The 13,441-nt window shown below is 41.6% G+C and overlaps 1 protein-coding gene and 1 non-coding gene across 2 annotated transcripts in view; one reads left to right on the top strand and one right to left on the bottom strand.

Annotated features, from left to right (window-relative positions):
- Window positions 1-13,441, bottom strand: part of LOC121613837 (integrin alpha-5-like) — a 44,210-nt gene that overhangs the window by 14,850 nt on the left and 15,919 nt on the right. Inside the window, exons 11-18 of the mRNA XM_041947506.1 lie at window positions 11,965-12,017; window positions 10,851-11,059; window positions 9,536-9,727; window positions 9,399-9,444; window positions 9,194-9,307; window positions 6,846-6,901; window positions 6,158-6,315; window positions 4,486-4,623 (exon numbers count right to left, since the gene is read on the bottom strand). Coding sequence (XP_041803440.1) covers window positions 4,486-4,623; window positions 6,158-6,315; window positions 6,846-6,901; window positions 9,194-9,307; window positions 9,399-9,444; window positions 9,536-9,727; window positions 10,851-11,059; window positions 11,965-12,017 — 966 coding nt within the window. The remainder of the gene's footprint in view (window positions 1-4,485; window positions 4,624-6,157; window positions 6,316-6,845; window positions 6,902-9,193; window positions 9,308-9,398; window positions 9,445-9,535; window positions 9,728-10,850; window positions 11,060-11,964; window positions 12,018-13,441) is intronic.
- Window positions 2,326-2,398, top strand: trnar-ucg. Its single transcript has one exon. It is a non-coding gene; the product is annotated as a tRNA-Arg (tRNA).

Genomic DNA, 13,441 nt, shown 5'->3' with positions numbered 1-13,441 from the left:
TGTTTGCAGGATAAAAGGAATATGTGCTTTACATGTGGGAAAGAAGAAAAGAAGGAACAGAGAAAACATGGTGATGGTCTAGGAGAATGAAAGGATGATGAATTCCATCTAAATAAGTATGACATTTTTGTGGAAAAGCTCGATCAAAAGGGGTGAAAACCTCACATTTGAAAGAGAATAGAGCTTAATCTACTCATTAGTCTTACGTGACAGATGACTTGGTAAAAGCCACAGTAAAGATGAATGGGATTTGATTTGACGGTATTGTCTTTTCCAGTGGGTCTCTTGAGCTTTTTGCGTTATTCTCTTTCCTCCTTTTCTGTCTCCACCATTTCTTCCATGCAGCTCCGTAATGTCACTGTTGCCATACTCCCATCTCTCCAACATATGGGAAATATTAGATTTCAAAAGAACGCTATGGAGGGCTACAGAGAGCAAAGGCTCGGCCTGGCAATGGTTAACAGTGTCTCAGTGGAGATTCCTCATTCAAGTCCCTGGTTTTACATTCACTCCAGACTCTAGGCTATCTGTCATTAAACACCAAACAGACAGGAGCACACACACTCTGTAATAGACTTACTAAGCTCAAGTGATGAGCCCCAACTTATCTTTCCTCTCTTCCAACCACTTTTCATCTCTTTTTCACTTTCATCTCTTCATCTTCCCATATGTTTGATCCGTGTGACCCGTGTTTCCCTCCAGCACTTAAAGGAGCAGAGCACACTGTTGGCCTGTTGGTCAACTTCAAGACGTGGACTGATGAAACATCAGAACCATACCTGGTAGAGCAATATGGCACCGCATGCTGGGACAATGCTCAGTGACTGTGGGGCGCTACCAACTCAAGAGTCTCAATTAAGAATCATTGTAATCAGTAAAATTTACAACAACAACCGCTTGCGTATGATTCTGTTAAATGGTAATGGCAGTACTACATTTTTAAAGAGAAGTGTCAGGAAATGAATAAAGTTTGTATGTGTCTACTGAGCAGTGCTTAGTCTGTCATTATTCACCTACTACCTTCTCCCGCAGTGCAAGAAGATCAGTCTTGCTGCTTATTTTGTCCAAGTGGCTTCTTGTGTCACTGCAATGAAAAAGTCCCCTGCAGGCCAGCATTTTCTCCTCAGATCACCAGATCATCAAAGCAATTTTCATTCAAGTGAAGGGGTGCCATCTTCGGGTCCAGTATCCAGCTCTTACAACACAGCCATGCCTCCCACGCACTGAACATAGCCCCATGGGTGCCTATTCACTTAGAAATATAACAAGGTCCGTCCAAAGTCACTACATTTGTCACTAGGTGCCAAGTTGGCAATACTGCATGCATCGCTTCTTATTGGTTAAATAAAGATGGCAGGGAATTACGCAGTGTTCTGCATCACATGTTATGGGTGCAACTGCATTTGCATTGATGTATATTTTCTTTGCAACCCTTCTGTGAACGTTGCACACAAGGAATTGAGATTCCTCAAGACCAAAATCTGGTCTTGTGTCCATGGAAAAGTATCTGTGTGGCTTCTCCAAACCTCATTAATGCTTCCATGCTTCCACTTAAACTGCCATTATTATAGTAATATACTGTATAGCAGCAGTTCAGTTATGTTTTAGGCAAAAAATTATAGCTTACAGATCACCTGTGTGGTGAAATAACGTGAGTGCAAAGATAGATGTTAACTATCCAAGCAGTTCAACATCCCAAATCAGAGCAATAGCTCTGACTGCAAAGCAGCATTGATAAGGTGGAGAATCAAGTGCAGAAAAAATTCATCCTACACTACAACTAAATGTCTAACAACCAACTGAAACAACATGTGATGCATATTCCTTCACTGTCACTGCAAACAGTAATGACCTCAGGTAAACACTATAAGAATGGTCAGAAATTTCCACAGCACAACTCAGAGGTATGAAAACTGATGAGAGAATATGCTGAACACAAGGGTCAACTGCTTCTATATTGTTGGACAATTGCTGTGGGCCGTGTGAGCAAACTGCAGGAGGAGGAAGGATTCTGCACGGTCTGGGACACACCTAAAGTCAGTGACACTGCCACATCGACCACGATTCCAACGAAACAGACACCAAGTCAGTAAAAGCTTTGATTTACTTGTAGTTATAGAAACAACCGGATCAAAGGCCAACAACAAAGCAGATTAAACAGCTTTATTAATCCCTTTTGGGGAAACTCATTTGCCATCAAATCAACTCATAAATACAACAAACAATTCATGCATTTCATTCACAGTACACAGCAAATTAATAAAGAACACCTTAAAAAGCTGTAACAGCTGAAAGAATCTAGACCACATCTGTGAGGGTTTGTCTGACTGCGTGGCCTAATGGATAAGGCGTCTGACTTCGGATCAGAAGATTGAGGGTTCAAGTCCCTTCGTGGTCAAGAGTTTTCACATCAGGTGAACAGAGAGGCAACTTGAGCAGAGAAAAGGCTGCTGAGAACCTGTGCGGACCAACCTGAAACTCAGCCTGGAGAAGGTCCCTGTCCTGTGAAAGACCTCTTATCTGATCCTAAAACATCACACACCCCCGGACCTCCCACCTCATGAAGACCATGGAGAGGCTCCTCCTCAGCCACCTGAGGGGAAAGTGGATGGACATTTTGCTGCCTGGACCATCAACTACCTCACTGACCGTCCACAGTAGGTGCGACTGCACAGCTGTGAGTCAGAGGTGGTAGTCTGCAGCATAGGTGCACCCCAGGGCGGCGTCCTTTTTTTTTACCTCAAATACATTAAACTGAATTTCAGAATATCAGTCATTTCATAATCAACTACTTACAGGTCTTTTTTGTTCAAGCTAAACTACATTTGTGGCAAGAAATCCCAGGAAACCTTCAAACTTAGTGGATGCACAATTTGAATCCTTTGTAGAAAGATGGACTCTCCCAGTACAGTAAAAACTAAAAACTAAGATATAAAGGCAATTACAGAATGTAAATCCATTATATGATTATTAGTGAAAAATAGCGTGACTAATGAGGTTTGACGTCAAGAAAATGTTTAAGCAGTATAATTTTAGCTATAGGTGTGGTCAGAACTGTGGCCTGTTGCACCGTGACCACACCCAGCAGTGATGGAGCATTGCACTACAGTGGATTAGTCACTCAAATGCCTACGAGTGGAGAGACACAGCAGCAAGGCAGTCCACAACTACAGTGTCACTCAACATAGTGTACGCTAAACTGTCAGCATGGAGCCCAGTATCACTCTTCACAATGTAAACTGAAGTGTTAGCATGAAGAGTCTAGTGGAAACACGTTTGTTTGTTCTCAGTGATCTTCTCATCCGTCTGGCCAACTGATCGATGGATGAAAAGCTAATTGATTCCTTTCACATAAGGAGAACAACAACACGTGAAACTCATAGTGCTGCCTTCAAGGCTTCTTCACTGAAAACAGTTGGTGTGTTCTGATAAAAACAGCCAGTTAAAAGTACACGATGTACACACTCACACATCCACATCACGCACTCCCTTCACCTTATATCACTCACATAAACATGTGCACGTTTTCAGGCTGTGGCTCTGCCCTGGTGGAGGAGACCACTGGCAACATACATAAACAAACCACAACCAGATGTGTGAGAGCTGAGCGCCGCCCCACCCAAACAGAGCTGTCAGCCATCCCTCTGTGTTTTTGCAGAGCCATGACTCGCCAGTCCTCCATAAACCTTCCAACTCTTCGTATAGGAAACTAAAAACACTACCGGTGGAGACTAGGGTGCATTAATCAGCTCTGGCTCTGGTTTTTGCTAGTCAGTGTAAAATGTAAAGTGTGGGAGATGTGCTGTGGTATGAAGAGTGAAGTGAAACACTGTTTAACAGCCATTTCTACATAATGTTAGGTAAAGTTTTGTGAAAATGTTTATCACACCATCTGTTATGCTCTCTTCACTGGTATCTGTTTAATTCATAAAATGTAAGGCCTGTGGCCATATAAGTGGTGTGGGCTCCATGTTTAGTGTGGTAATGTTATATATAGACACAGTTTACTACTCTACACAGAGATACACTTCATAGCTTTGGAGGTTGAACTTCCAAGAAGAGGGCAGTGCGTCATGGATTTCCAGGCTGGATATTTAGAGAAAATCCTTTTAAATAAGCAGCTATACCATAGTTAAGGTTAGTGGCATAATATTTCACTGCTGCTTTTCAGGTTCACAGCAGGCAAAGTAAGACCTGTTAGTTCAAGTGATGGACATATTTTCCAGTGTAAACACAGCATGCTGATAAGCTGCCTGTAAATAAAACAAATTCTGGTTCTGGTCAAATACATATTGCAAATACTGAAGCACGCTAACTACTCAAATCACACAACAGAGTACTTCTGATAATTACACCACAGGCTCAATGAATGGTGGCCACCATGTGCAAAATCAATACAAAAGTAGTGAAACTGGCATCCATGCTATTGAAAAATTGTGGCTATGGTTTTGTGAGTGATTTTGGGGCATGAGTTAATATACATACCTTCTGCTGTATATGCTGTTCTGTCTGATAATTCAGGACTGGTCTGAGGCCATGCTGGTCCACTGGGGCATGAGGATCTAGGCTGAAGTTGAGGCTGATGTAAATGGGAGAGAGTTTATCCCGAAACTCGTCTTCAGCCTGCAACAGAGAGAGACAGATGCAACTATGTGAGGAACTAATGGAACAAATCCACAGGACTGGTAAACCTTTGCCTGGCATATTTATGTGCTGTAACAAGCTGACACTTCAGATACAGAGAAAAAGATGATTAAAAATCTGTCCTCAGGGTAGACACTTCTAGCCTTTTCGTGCAGATTACTGTGAAACCCTGTTCCAAGTAAATGTACAAGAAAAAAGTTGCAAAATCAAAAGCAGATGTTGCAGCAACCTACGTGCAGCCTGAATGATTTAGTCTGTTTTAAGTTTCTCTAAGACATGACATGAATTCTGTTGGACCAGCCACAATGATGTGGCCCCTTTAAAGAAAGAGCAAAAGGAAGAAATGGTGTACAAACACATACATGTTGACTGACAGGTGAGTGAATGGGTGGCAGTTTCTGCTCAGACCATATCTTATCCTGTCAAAGAGCAAAGTGCTCTGATCATTATGTCCTTACAGGGAACATCTACACATATGACTGAAGTGTTTTTGGCAGGCCTTCACTTTGATCAGGTCACCACTGAGTGATGAGAAGATTGGTACTGTAGTAGTTTCACCTCATTCACCTCAAATAGCACTTCAAACAGCAACTTCAAACCCTGTCCATTAGGAAATGACGTTAACCTATGTCCTACCAACAAGCTAATTACATTCACCTGGTGTCACAGGTGCAAAAGAGTCGCTGATTAGATGGCTCAAATGCAAACCAGCAGGGCTCCGGCTCCCGAGGGCCAGGATTAAGAGCCGGAAAATTAGCTAAAATATAAAAGGCAAAGGCCTGAGAGGACTGGCCTGAGAAGTATTCAGCGCACAGTCCACGTCTGTTTTTATCATCACGTGACAACATACAATGACTGTTAAAAATTAAATTAAATTAAAGAAAAAATCTGTTCATTTATTATAAGACTGCTCGTGTGCACTTTCTACAGAGACAGGAGTGGTCATCTGGAAACAGCTGTATGATGGAGTCCAAGCACTTACACACAAGCCCGTAAACAGTCTCTAAGATACCAAGTAGGGTTTTCTTGCCCCTGTAGTTCCTTATGTCTTGCTACGTTTCTTGGTGCTTTACCTAAACCAAGTGCGAGTGTGCATGTGCATGCAAATAACCACGCACAAGTACAAAAAAAAAAAAAACAACAACAATAAATGAGGACTCACTCATCAAAAAACTGCTCCATAGCAATACTAGTGTTCAAAACCACCACAGGGTACCAGAAACCCAGTTATCAAAAGCAGTTACGTGGACGTCTAACAAAGGTTAATATGAAATGTTATTGCTTGAGCTGTACGTAGCATGCTAACACACTTAGCATGCTGGCAGTAGCATTTAGCTCAAAGCACTCAAAGTATAGCCTCACAGAGCTACTAAAGTATTGTTTAACATTTATTCTTGTCAATTTACCTCATAGAAATATTGCACAGGAATAGTTATTTGTTATTTGCAGCATTTGTTATTTGTACATCCAATCTACTTGACATTATGGTGGAAAAACAACTAGCGTGACTGACCCGCAGATATAGTTTGGTATCATGGCACGAGCGCTCTCCATTGGCGAGGCTGAGGGTCCTCAGCAAGCTGGGCTGCTGGCTGTCCAGGAACAGAGTCCTCCTGATGGACTCCTTCTGGTTCTGCTTCACACTGTCCAACTGAATCTCCACCACAAAGCCTTGGAAATATACACATATACAGAGACACACAAAACAGGAATATGCATAGTCTGTTCATCCAGTTTATGCCTGTGTTAAACACAAGAATGCATGTTAATGCATGCGTAGGCACACAAACACGTATTTGCACAGACATATTGCATGCATGCCGCCTTAAACGCCAATACACTCACATGCAGTGGTAAATATTATTATGGAAAAGTGCCTTTACGTGCCATTTTTCTTTATTTTGTGAGTCACAGAGGGGTATTGCTGTGACTCACATGACAAACACTATGCAGAGAACACAGACGATACACGCCCGCACAAATAAAATAAACACACACACACTTTTCTAAACTGCTGGAGCCCACCAAGTTACCCTGTGTTTAAATGATTGTTCTTTTATCTTGATCTTAACTGCCAAATTGACCACAGTGAGGTCCAGCATACTTGTGGCTACACAAAGAAAGCAAGGTAATAGAGACCATCTGTGTGTGTGAGCATTTGTCTGTGTGTGTGTGTGTGTGTGTGTGCATGCGTGCCTCACCTAGATGAGCGGGGAGGTGCTTCCCATTAGCCAGCAGGCAGAAACTGATGCTGACACTGGAGGTTGAAGATAGACAAAATTACAAGGGGAAAAAAAATTAACACTGAGCTTATCGAGCTGTGCTTGCACTGATTTTGGGCACTTTTGTATGTCCTTTTTATTTAAAGAGATAATAGATATAAGGGTTAGGGTTAGGGTTAGGGTTAATTTTAATAAACTTAAGCCCCATGTTTGATACTATTTATGGTTGGCCCATTCTGTCATGTCCCGCCGTGTCTGATGTGTCTGTTCACAGTGTCTAGTCTTGTCGGGCACTTCCTGTTTTATTGTGAAACCCTAACTCTCCTCTCGTTTCAGACCCTGACTTCCTGATGTGCTTCCTGTCTGATTGTCTGCCCCGCCCTGATTGTCTCCACCTGTTTATTGTTACCTCATGTATATATAGTCCGCGTCTCCCTTTGTCTTGTGCCAGATTGTCTTGTACGTCATGTGCTCCCTGTATCTCGTCTCGCTATCAGTCCTGCTAAAAGTATCATAGTTCTCTATTGTTGTTTTGATTACCTTAGCGTCCTTAGTTCTCCTTTTTGAAATCCTTAGCATTTTTTGTTCCTGCCTCTGACACAACCTCTGAGCCCTGAGTTTGCCTGTATTGCCTTTTTGTTTTTTTGTAAATAAATCAGCCTTCGTGCTCGCCTTTTGTTGGAACTGTGTTTGGTCTCCTGCTTTTGAGTCCTGACTCCTTCGAGCCCCTGGGCCTTTTCACATTCATTGTTTTTACATTCAGTAAATATCTCTCTAAAGAGTAGTTTTTATTGGTAGTGGCTGTAGTGGTAATGGTGGTCCTCCATTCCCATGCTGGATTCAGATTGTAGCATGTAATCCTGCATTACTCTTTGTAATTTTAGCTCATTGATATGAGCCTCGCTGGTTACTGTGCACTCTCTGCAGCTTTCTTCATACTCACATACACATAATGAACAAATTCAAATGTGGACGGCTGTGGCTGCGTTCCACACATGTGCACAACAAAACAAGATGGGGTGCCTACGACAAGAGGAAGAGCCACTATTTCAAATCTGGCTGAATTAAAAGAAAAAGACAATGAATGTGTGTGACTGCTTGACAATAATAGGAATCATGAATGGGGAATACATGTATACAGTACACAAAACAAGTGTCCTCTTTACTTTTCTAGTCCATTCAGTGCTCATATTGCATACAGCCAGTGTGAGGACCTCTCAGACATGACGAAATTTGACTGCAGGACCCACACTGACCCTTGCAGCCACAGGGATGCAGCAAGCATGAATTAGCCTTTTACACCATATCAAAGCTGTTACTGCTAATGCAAACATAACATCTGTAATAACTGTGGCTGCTTTACATTAACAGTGTTAATACATGGGGTGACTTTTAATGTGAAAGAGCCACAGGAAACACATTGTGTTTAGTCCGTCATTCATCAGAAGTGAGTCTACAAAACAAGACAACTGTCACTTTCCACACAGTGAGCTGAAGGATGCCTTTACTGTGCCCTGCACATCAACCAACTGTAAAGAACCAAATGCCTGAAAAAACAGTTCACAGATACATGTAAATCTGTTTGTGCTCATATAAATGCTCACAGGAAGGGAGGGTAACCTTGTGCTGTCTAAGTGGAGTATTGTTGATGCCAAACAATATCTCATTCATTTCCAGAAAGTTACAACCCTTTTCCAACCTTTTCAGTGTTCATAACTGCACTCATCTTTCCATACAAGTACTCCACCTTTCTCCCACTTCCTCTTCTCTGCTCCCTTCATCTTATTTTTGTTTCCATGGCAGCAAAAACACCAATAAACACAAAAACAAGACTTACTTATATCAACCTACACAGCAGATACTAAACGCCCACCAGTTTGGCAAATGCCTCACACAGCAGTCTAAAAATGTTCCGCATTTAATATGATGGTTAAAGTGAACTTGTGGAAAGAGCTTCACTGACAGAGAAAGTGGGATGAATTTCCACTTTCTTTTCACTGGATCTAAGAATACGGAGCGTGTAGTTCACAGCAGCTTGGACAGGAAACTGGCAAACATGAAGTCATTTGACATTCTCGTGAGGTAAAGCTTGGAAAGCTGAAATTGAACTAAGATGTGTGTTGCATAACATTTGCAAGACTTTCCATGTTCTGTTCTTGTCACAGAGCTCTTTAACTACTCTTAAACTCTTAAGCTTTTTGTTAATTCTTTAAAAAGATAGTTCTGTAAAAATGCAAAAACTCTATTTTGGATTAAACCTTGTGTAATCTTCCCACAAAGATATACATGGAGCTGAAATGTTTTAAGGAAAAAGTTGTTGTCCATACCAAGACACAGCAATGGTTTCATTCCCTGTGAAAACCTCACAAGTCTTCTCCTCCTGGTTGAACATGGTAGGCTGCACTGTAAGAGATGCACTGGCACTCACGATTGGCCGAGCCCTGGTTGAAGACAAAGATCATGAAATGATGAAAAGAATTTAAAAGGACTGTCTTTATGTTTGTTATTCCATTCTTAAGTGCTTTAACATACCTGTACAGCACTGCTTTATCAACCCCAAAAGCACCAACAATCAGATCTGCAGGAAAGCAAAGTGAGTTAAGTAAAGATATCGAAGAGGAGGATAAAGTGTTAACAGACGCCTTGTGGGGGACTACTTTCTGCAGTACCTGGGTAACCGTTTTGATCCAGGTCTCTGTTGCCCCGCAGAGCAAAGCCAAAACTGGCTGGAAAAGAGCTGGAAGCCCATTGGCCAGAGAGAGTCTGAGTGGGCGTGTCCATCAGTCCTCCAGCATGACCGATGTAAATGAGAACCAATCCGTGGTGGTCGTCTCCTCCATAGGGACTTCCAATGGCCATGTCTGATTATAAACAGCAAAACACTTTGAATTTTAATGTCTTCTAAAATCTGTAAACACAGCCACTTTATGTACTGCATGTACGTCTACATTCAATGTATGCAGCTGGAGCTTCCACGCAGAAACAGTTATAAACAACAACTGTTATGGACAAAGCATAGCACTAAGTGGTTTCCTGGAATGCTTACGAAGTTATTGATGGCTCCCGACTTATTGTTTTGTGCTGATTTCCTGTGTTTATTTTGATTTACTTCCTTAGGCTTTGGCTGAATCATGATTGAATAAAACTCAGACTCAGCCAGTAAATCAGTTGGTGCTGCCAAAAATCTTTCACACTTGGAATAGTATCTGAGCTAGTTTAAATCAGCGCTGAGACATTAAAATTGATGAGTAGACTGACTGAAAATTCAATAATCATTATGATCACTGATTAGTTAATTTAGCAAATTTTCAAAAAGCAAAACATTTTTTAGTTCTAGCTTCTCAAATGTGAGGGTTTGCGTTCCCGTGCTTTATAGCTTTGCAAATGGAAGAAGCAATCAGAATTTTTTCTCTTCATTGCCGCCCTAAGTAGCCATAAGTAAGTTTGTGCTTACCAGTTAGTCTGCAATTTGATCAATCTTTTAACCATTTTGTCTATAAAATGTCAGAAAACAGTGAAAATTCTCACAGTTATTTCCCATGGTTCAAAGCAATGTCTTCAGATGTCTTTTGATGTCCAACCAACAGTATAAAGGCCAAAGATATTCAGTTTAATGTCATGTATGACAAAGAAAAGCAGCAAATCTTTCCATTTGCGAAGCTGGTAGCAGCAAATGTTGATTTAAAAAATAAAACAGTAAAACAATTATCTGATTATCAAAATAGGTGCTGATTATTTTTTTTGTCAGTCAAGTAATTAATCCACTAATTGTTGCAGCTGTACTATTAACACATTTATTAGTAATAAAGTCATTGTTAGCTGAACCCCTAATTTAAACAGTCATGGCTCACTAAAGCTCACTAAAGGTTAGCCTCACCTTTCCAGTCGTATATGAAACTTCGGGACACATTAGACTTTCGCATGAAGAATCCAGTTATTGCTCGTTATCCAACACTGAACTCAGGCTGTATGTAGCACACCTACCATTGAATCCATCCTGGTTGAGATCGCCCAGTGGAGCCAGCGAGGTGCCGAACCGGCTGAAGGCCTGCTGACCGAGGAGGTGGGACTGGCTTGGCTCCAGCAGAAGAGGGCCTCTCTGGAGGTACACATAGACCTTACCCAGCTCTTCCAGTCGCCCATTGGCCCCTCTACGCATGAACATCGGAGCTCCCACCACCAGGTCGTCCAAACTAGCAGTGTCAAGCAATGACAGAAGATGGAGGGGGAAGAAGAATTATTGATATGGACACAAAACAAAGAGGGGTATAACAGTGATTTAACGTTCGCTTTCCCCCTTTCATTATTTTCCCTTAAACAGCTTTAAGGTTGGAAAAAATCATCTTATTCCACAGTGTCTGGCTGTATCATAGTATAATAGTTTGTTCCAGCTCTTCATTGAAGCTATATGATAGGTTTAGATTAGATTAGACTGTATTGATCTCACAACGGAGAAATTCTCTCATACAGAAGCTCTAATAGCTATACACTGGATTGTACAGTCTGACAGCAGAGGAATGAATGAATCACCTGCCGTAGCGCTAAAATAGAAATGATTCACTGAGTGAAATATTCAAACCCAACACTCATCAAAAGGAAATCTCAATTTCTTGTGCATCATTTTATAAAAGTTTCCTCTTTATTCAGCGATGGCTGGTGAAAACTGAAGGATCTCCACTACTATTGACTGTAAAATGAAGAATCAATGTGTCCCTCTGACTCACTGATGCTAAATTAATAGCGATATCCAAGGACAAACAGTAATTTAAGGGCTACACAGAAATAGAAAGGGTCTAAGGGTGTGCATCTGTCAGTTTAAGGAAGTGAAATTTACCAATAGAGAACTTGACACTCTGAGGAACTTTACACAGAATGAGAGCACAGGGTATTTTCAGAATTTGACATATTAGAGAGTGACAGGGTGACGGAGCAAGCGTGGGAAACTTCCAGAAAGTCATAATGTCTCTTTCAGTCTCAGCTTTAGCTTACGTTCCTCTCCCCTTTCTCTCACTGCACCCATTTTGCCTCACTCAGCCGGTGAGACAGATGATGGCAAAACATTGCCATCATCTGTCTCACCATCACTCCAGGAACTCACCCGTCGTTGTTGATGTCGGTGGCTGCCACTGCATAGCCGAAGTAGGACCCCATCTGGAAGGCATTACAAACAAGAGCCAGTTAGCCTGTAATCATATCACGGTGCATAGATCCCTTTCTTTTCTCTCCCCATGTCCTTTTTCTCTTTTGTACCTTCCACCACCACCACCTCCAGAGGCTTTCCTCTCCAATCTCTACAATACAGCAGTCCCCTGGGGTCTCATCTTTCCCTTTTCATGGAGCTCAGTGTTAGAGCTTCTGTAAGCTCCAGGAGAGGTAGGGGGTCTGGGGATTGGGGACTCAAACTACTCTCAAACTCACTCTGAGAAATTCTCATGGGGCTTGCCTTTTTCCGGTTTAATTTCATACCATGTATGATAAATTAGGGTCAAGTTACATCCTTGGGTGACTCTCACATCAAAGTGATTTGTAGTGTAGCTACACAGCAGTGAGTCTGGAGACCCTTGTGAAAAACAAGACTGAATATTGGGGTTATTTTCCTGCATCGCACATGCAAAACAGCTCATATCAACATCAATCAAACTGGCTCAGGACAAAAGTTCAAATTCGCCACGATGGGAGCGCTGCTTCGCCAGATATATCCACACGCTCAGAAATATGATCAACACTTCCCGTAGAGCTGAACCACCAGGAATGTCCACCTGAGGAGAGGTGATCAGCAGGCTCAGAGAAGCTGACCACAGATCAATTTGATTCTCATATTTCGCATGTTTCTTAAATATTAATAAAAGTAGTAGCATGAGTGGTTAAACCTGCAATAAGGTATTTTTTTCTGGCCATCTGGGGGCAGCTGAAAAAAGTGAACCAAACATTATCACCTTTTAATTTGATATGCTGAACATTTTAGGGAACAGTTGCTCATTCACACAGCCAGCAGTTACAGAGCAACTCACTTGGAGCTATGTTTCTGACCACCCATGGCAAATGCAAGTTCGTTCTCTTTTAGCTCTGTTTTTGGTCTCCACCAGCTCCTGAGGGAAACATCTGGCTCTTAAGCTGCTCTTAAGCTGGCTCTTAGTTTACCAGCTACTTACTGAATGGGTCTGTGTGCTGTTTACAGCTGAGCAGGTAGTGTACAGTGGCTTTTTGGAACTTTTTCTCTGAAAACAGTAGCCTGCTGTGTCTAAGAAGACACTATAAGAATGAGAATGAACCAAAATAGTAAAGAAAAGAAAATGACTCTACCTCTCACTTGATTTATTACCTCTGTAAAGAGTTTCCTAATGAGTTTATGGTCTCAATCATTAGTTTCAAGTCTTCTTCAATACAAAGCGTTCCCCGTATCAGCCTTCCACAGTGAAGATATGTCAATGTTGCGTTAGCTTATTCTGCTGGCCAAAAAATGTAATTGACCTAATTGTGCTCGCTCACTATGCTAACAGAAACCACTAACACTATGAAAGCAGTAATGCCTACTAATAACATTTTAGATAAATATACAAGAAATTAATGAACTA

Source organism: Chelmon rostratus, chromosome 2, assembly GCF_017976325.1.
Source record: "Chelmon rostratus isolate fCheRos1 chromosome 2, fCheRos1.pri, whole genome shotgun sequence".
Classification (NCBI taxonomy): Eukaryota; Metazoa; Chordata; class Actinopteri; order Chaetodontiformes; family Chaetodontidae; genus Chelmon; species Chelmon rostratus.
The sequence above is the reverse complement of the archived record's forward strand: the minus strand, read 5'-3'. Positions and strand labels throughout refer to the sequence as shown.